At 33.8% G+C, this 5,964-nt stretch overlaps 1 protein-coding gene across 1 annotated transcript; it reads left to right on the forward strand.

The window, feature by feature from the left end:
- The first annotated feature begins 722 nt into the window (after nucleotides 1–722).
- Nucleotides 723–3,964, forward strand: LOC134253065 (uncharacterized). Its single transcript, XM_062735580.1, has 4 exons — nucleotides 723–1,104; nucleotides 1,382–1,579; nucleotides 1,830–1,991; nucleotides 2,235–3,964. The coding sequence occupies exons 1-4, from the start codon at nucleotides 730–732 to the stop codon at nucleotides 2,718–2,720; spliced, it is 1,221 nt and encodes a 406-aa protein (XP_062591564.1). The 5' UTR covers nucleotides 723–729; the 3' UTR covers nucleotides 2,721–3,964.
- Nucleotides 3,965–5,964: the final 2,000 nt, after the last annotated feature.

Consider the following 5,964-nt stretch of genomic DNA (forward strand, 5'->3'; position numbering starts at 1 on the left):
AATTATGAATTCAAGGCCCCAGGGTCAGGGGTGGGCTCTACTTATATACTGAAAATGAATAAATTGTTTGAAATCTACTCCTTTATATTTGATAAACATTTATTTATTTTTTGATGGGCAGTTTTAAGGGTGCCTTTTTAAAATTTGTGCAATGTGTGGACCTAGGGTCAGGGGTTTATGTCACAATGTTAGGGGCACTACTGATTATTGCTGAATATTACTGATTAGTTGGAATGCAATATTGTTCCCCTACCCTGCGTATGGGTATTCAGTAACCAAGCTAAGCGACTGGTAAGTGTGTTGTTATGATAATCAATGGTGCCTCTTTCAATATTGTGAATACCATATAGCATCTGGCTTAAAACATGAATCAAATTCAATAACTGGAAAGTTGTTGCATAACGCTCAGGTGACCTATAAGGCCCGTGGGCCTCTTGTTTTTGAAATGATCATATTTCTAACAGTATGCTTTATCTTAGACCAGTCACGTTTTGAGACTATTGGTTCTTTTGCAATTGCATTTAAGCATGCTAATCGACCAGGTGTACCGGTATGTCCAGATTTGTAATATTCAGAAAACTGGCGCTCAATGGAATTTTTCTCATCCTTTGACCAATGGTGTCGTCCACCATTTCTGTTTGTACCTTAAATATGAAATAATAATATATAAATCTCAATGGCTCTCTGTCTGTCTGTCTGTCTGTCTATCTATATATCCCTCTTCAGCAGATGCAGCCAGATGGTATGCACACCATTGCGGACTTCATCTCCCATGTACTGGACATGCTAACTGGAAAACATGATGGACGTAATGTTCGTAACTGCGAAAAGAAATTCCAGAGGTTTTCAGACATCTGGGTGACAGAAGATCCAGTTGCAGCACTAGTGTTTATTAGGAAAGGGCGGAAGAAAAGCAAACCCAACAAGGAAAATGAGAGTCCAGAGGCAAATCTTACCCCTACCCCGTGGTCTCTGTCCAAAGAGCAACTAAAGCTTGCCGATGCCAGAGCAGCATCTGTAACTTACAGTTCCGGCTATGACATCTCACCCGGACCCCACTTTTCAAAGCCTTGGACTTTACGTACCATGAATTCAAAAATACAGGTATGTTTTCTTTATCTTCATTATTTTTAAACATCTTTAAATTAAAAGGAATTGAAATTGTTTACCGGTACATATATTTACCAATGGTCGTAAACAAAGTTCTTGTAATTTACTAAATAAGGTATGCTATTAGTAGAGAACAATATTTTAGAAGTTCTGTGTGCATGTAAAATAATTGTAAAATTTGTAACAGTTTAATTTTTTCCTTTAAATCTTAAGATATTTTGAAATTTCCAGTAAAATTATGTTTGAGTTGATTCATTGGTTTTTGATACAGTTTGTAACCAGTGGGGCCCTTGCCTGGTGCATAAGGGTTTTTTTGCCGAATCAGCAAGAGGAAACACTGTTCATCATTGTGAACCTCATCAAGAGAATGGTCTCACCACAGCTGACTGAAGAAGACATTCCTTCTCTTCAGGAAGATGTTCACACTGGACTGGCAATGTTTGAGCGTGACTTTCCTCTCTCCATGCAGGTATTACTATTAATTGTTAATGCATTCACTTATCACAGAAATTTTCAACAAACATTTTATATGTATATTTAATTTATCAATGTGATATCCATGGCCATTTTTGTTTTGTACCAAAAGTTTAGTTACAGAACAGAACGTGTGCAAATGATTAAAAGAGCAGTGCAATTGTTTAATTTTCTTTTTTAAAAAAAATATATGATGAAATTTATAATATGTTTACATGAATTAAGAGATTTCTTTTTTACCACAGAACCTAGTCACACACTTGCTCCATCACATTGTGGATGGATTTTCTACCTTTGGCCCTTTGTATGGAAGATGGCTCTTCCCCTATGAAAGAGCCAATGGGTGGATTACAAGGCAGTGCCTGAAGAAGGGTGCAGAAGAGAGCACTGTTATGGAGACTTATGCTGTAAGTAATAAGACATGTTTCAGAAATTCTTATTTTACGTGTAACTTATTTAAAAAAATTCTAATTTTCATATTTAGGTAACACCATTTTTTTGGAGGACTCATCTTCTTTCTCAAAGTTGAAAATGATATACACTACATGAAATTCATAGATAGAAATGAAATGCACTGGTATTGCTTTTTTTAAAAATGTAAATAAAAAGAAAACATTAAAAATTAACAGGATTAAATTATTTTGTTGTAGGTTTACGAGTGGTGTATGTATATGGTTATGAGTGGACGATTCAAGCCAGCTAAAACAGAAAATCAGATATGGGACTCGTGCAGTGAGGAAATCACCTACCACTTCAATGTCGTCCATGGCAAAGAAATTACACTCACAGAAGGAATGCGGTGTCACATGAAGGACTTCTATCAAGCAGCATTCAAACTGAAAATTTTGTACTTTGGTGACATTGCAAGTGAAGTGAAAACATACAGTGCTGAAGGACGAAAGCTGATTTCAAACGACGTTGGTTCGATGAAAAACTGTTCAATCGTAAAAGTCTTCAATGGAGTTAACCATTTAGACATTCAGTTTGGTGAAGTGACTAGTTTGATAGAACACAATGTGAATTGTACTATACAGACTTGGGCGATTATTGACATGTTCCCATTGGCAGAAAGAGAAGGCGTTGTGTACATCTTTGAGAGGAAGGCCCTTTACCAAAGGATGTACATGTTGACTTGATTAGTGATCCAGTGGTATTCGTGAAAAAGGACAACTTCATTTATGTTTTGATGTAAATGAGATTTCATGATGAAATTTGTACTTGTACTTGAGTAGTGACACATTGGTTTTTGTGAAAAAAGACAATTTCATTCATGTTGTGATGTAAATGCGATTTCATGATGAAATTTGAACTTACATGTATTTGGTAACAGTATTCATCATCAATTTCATGGTTCGATGAAAAACTGTTCAATCGTAAAAGTCTTCAATGGAGTTAACCATTTAGACATTCAGTTTGGTGAAGTGACTAGTTTGATAGAACACAATGTGAATTGTACTATACAGACTTGGGCGATTATTGACATGTTCCCATTGGCAGAAAGAGAAGGCGTTGTGTACATCTTTGAGAGGAAGGCCCTTTACCAAAGGATGTACATGTTGACTTGATTAGTGATCCAGTGGTATTCGTGAAAAAGGACAACTTCATTTATGTTTTGATGTAAATGAGATTTCATGATGAAATTTGTACTTGTACTTGAGTAGTGACACATTGGTTTTTGTGAAAAAAGACAATTTCATTCATGTTGTGATGTAAATGCGATTTCATGATGAAATTTGAACTTACATGTATTTGGTAACAGTATTCATCATCAATTTCATGGTTCGATGAAAAACTGTTCAATCGTAAAAGTCTTCAATGGAGTTAACCATTTAGACATTCAGTTTGGTGAAGTGACTAGTTTGATAGAACACAATGTGAATTGTACTATACAGACTTGGGCGATTATTGACATGTTCCCATTGGCAGAAAGAGAAGGCGTTGTGTACATCTTTGAGAGGAAGGCCCTTTACCAAAGGATGTACATGTTGACTTGATTAGTGATCCAGTGGTATTCGTGAAAAAGGACAACTTCATTTATGTTTTGATGTAAATGAGATTTCATGATGAAATTTGTACTTGTACTTGAGTAGTGACACATTGGTTTTTGTGAAAAAAGACAATTTCATTCATGTTGTTATGTAAATGCGATTTCATGATGAAATTTGAACTTACATGTATTTGGTAACAGTATTCATCATCAATTTCATGGTCTTGATAATGAACAACTTGCTTATTTTCTAAAAAGGTGCAAATTATAGTTACAATTGCTAAAGACAGATGGTATTGAGTGTTGATCAAAAATATCTTTATGACATTTTTCATGTTTTGAAGAAGATCATGAGATTTTAAGCACAAAGAAAGTTGTTTATATTTCATACTTTGTGAGGTATATCATGTATGATTTAATGTATTTACATCCTATGAAATTAAATGATTGTGAAAAAAGTTTGTGTTGATATTTCTGTTGCTAATAAATCTCATTTCAAAGGATGCATTAATAATGGAAATGTTAGTAAAATATTCACATAAATATATCTGGTACATATGATTACATCAAATAACTTTAAAGTTCTAGGAACATTCCACAATATTGGAAGCAAAGTCCTCAATATTGTGTTTTTAATGAAAAGAAGGGGGATATCAAAGCTTGAAATTTTGATTCAACCTCTTTGACTGTAGGTCTCTCTTACAGGTGCACAGCATTATTTGTGATTAGGAAAGGGAATGAAGGAAGAAGAGTATTGAAGGTTTCTAAGATTTTTGACAAGATTTTTTTTCTTGAGGGATGACCTTTTAATTCAGAGGAGAAGGGGGGAGGGGATGGCAATTTTTTTTTCTCAAATCAGTTAATTTATTTTCATGTCATTGTAAATGACAAATTATTTATTGCCAATAAGATCAAGTACATTATTAAGCTCTTCAACAAAAAAGTCTGACAAACAAAAAAAAAGAAAGAAAGAAAACATAAAAATGGAATTCTCTAATTTCCGTTATCTGCCAGCCCCCCCCCCCTTAGAATCAAATGGTCGTCCCCTTTAACATTAACATGGATTATGAGTATACTGTGTCAAAAATGGAGGGAGTGGGGCGGTCGTATTAACGAGGTGCATGCGTATATTTGAGGTATTGATGTACGTTGTTCTTGATTTTCCTCAAATTGTCATTTCTATTGACTTTTGGTAATTGTAACTCATCTCAACTTCTAATTGAAAAAAATGAATATGATAATCATAGATTCACTTTTGGCATAATTGGGACATAATTGATATGGAAAATCAAGAACCAGATTATTTTTCTAAAGAAGGGGGGGGGCATACATGTGAAACAAAGTAGACAATACTTTGATAGACAAGGCGCAGAATTTAGTTTTAAAGCTTGAATTTCATCCATGTGTCATGTTCTTAATTTTGAATTTACCGGGTGGGAGTAAATACAAAATTTAGAACATGACAACTTAAATTTTGTATTTACTCCCACCCGGTAAATTCAAAATTTACAACATGACACATGCTTTGTTTCAGGTCTTTTAAAATCTGAATAAATAAAAGGATATCAGGGTGTGGATAATTTTTTTTAATCTAATTATATGAATAATTAGCATTTGTTTATAATAAGCCTATCAACAATTAATTTGAAATCATTTTAGCATGAGCGGCAGATTACTATCTTTTTGGAAATTTAACAGAATGCATAAAAACAAAAAGATAGTTGTTTCCCCGAAGTGAGAAAAAAAATTGAGTCGTGCCAGTTTTAGCTGGTTAGTCGAAAGAGAGAAATCAAAATTTTTCTTTTAGGAAGGTCTTACGAACTGTATTACATTTAGATAAACATTTTAATCGCCCTTTGAAGTCTCCAGTAAAGATTGCTTGATAACGGGGGGAAAATAATCTGAGAAACGGTTAAAAGTGAAATAGTCTCTCTCATTCACAGCTGGTGATAATAAAAATACTGAAACATGGGGCTTAACAATGCACACGTAGTTAATGCAACAAGCAAATTCAAAGAATTGTGGTCCCCCGCTTTCGGTTTCTTTGTAGATGAGATGTTATTTTTTATGACACATTGTGTCTAATATGAACATCCTATCATGTTATTTATTTAGAAATTATCATTGAAGTTGATTTTTTTGGAAGGATGAAAACCCTAATCCTGACCGTTAAAAAGTTATGGCCAAAGTAAAAAAAAGTTTTTTTAAAAAGTAGGTAAACTCTAAGGTCAAGATCAGAAGGTCAAATTTATTTTTATTCAATGAAAGATTTTCTCATAAGGATTAAATGTGTGAAGTATGAAAGCCCTATCCCTTACTGTTCAAAAGTTATGGTCAATGTTAAAGATTTTTCATAAGTATGTAAATATTTAAGATCAAGGTCAAAAGGTCAA

The sequence above is a fragment of the Saccostrea cucullata genome, unplaced genomic scaffold (genome assembly GCF_032062105.1).
Source record: "Saccostrea cucullata isolate Sc308-1 unplaced genomic scaffold, CSIRO_AGI_Scuc_v1 ctg3465, whole genome shotgun sequence".
Taxonomy (NCBI): domain Eukaryota; kingdom Metazoa; phylum Mollusca; class Bivalvia; order Ostreida; family Ostreidae; genus Saccostrea; species Saccostrea cuccullata.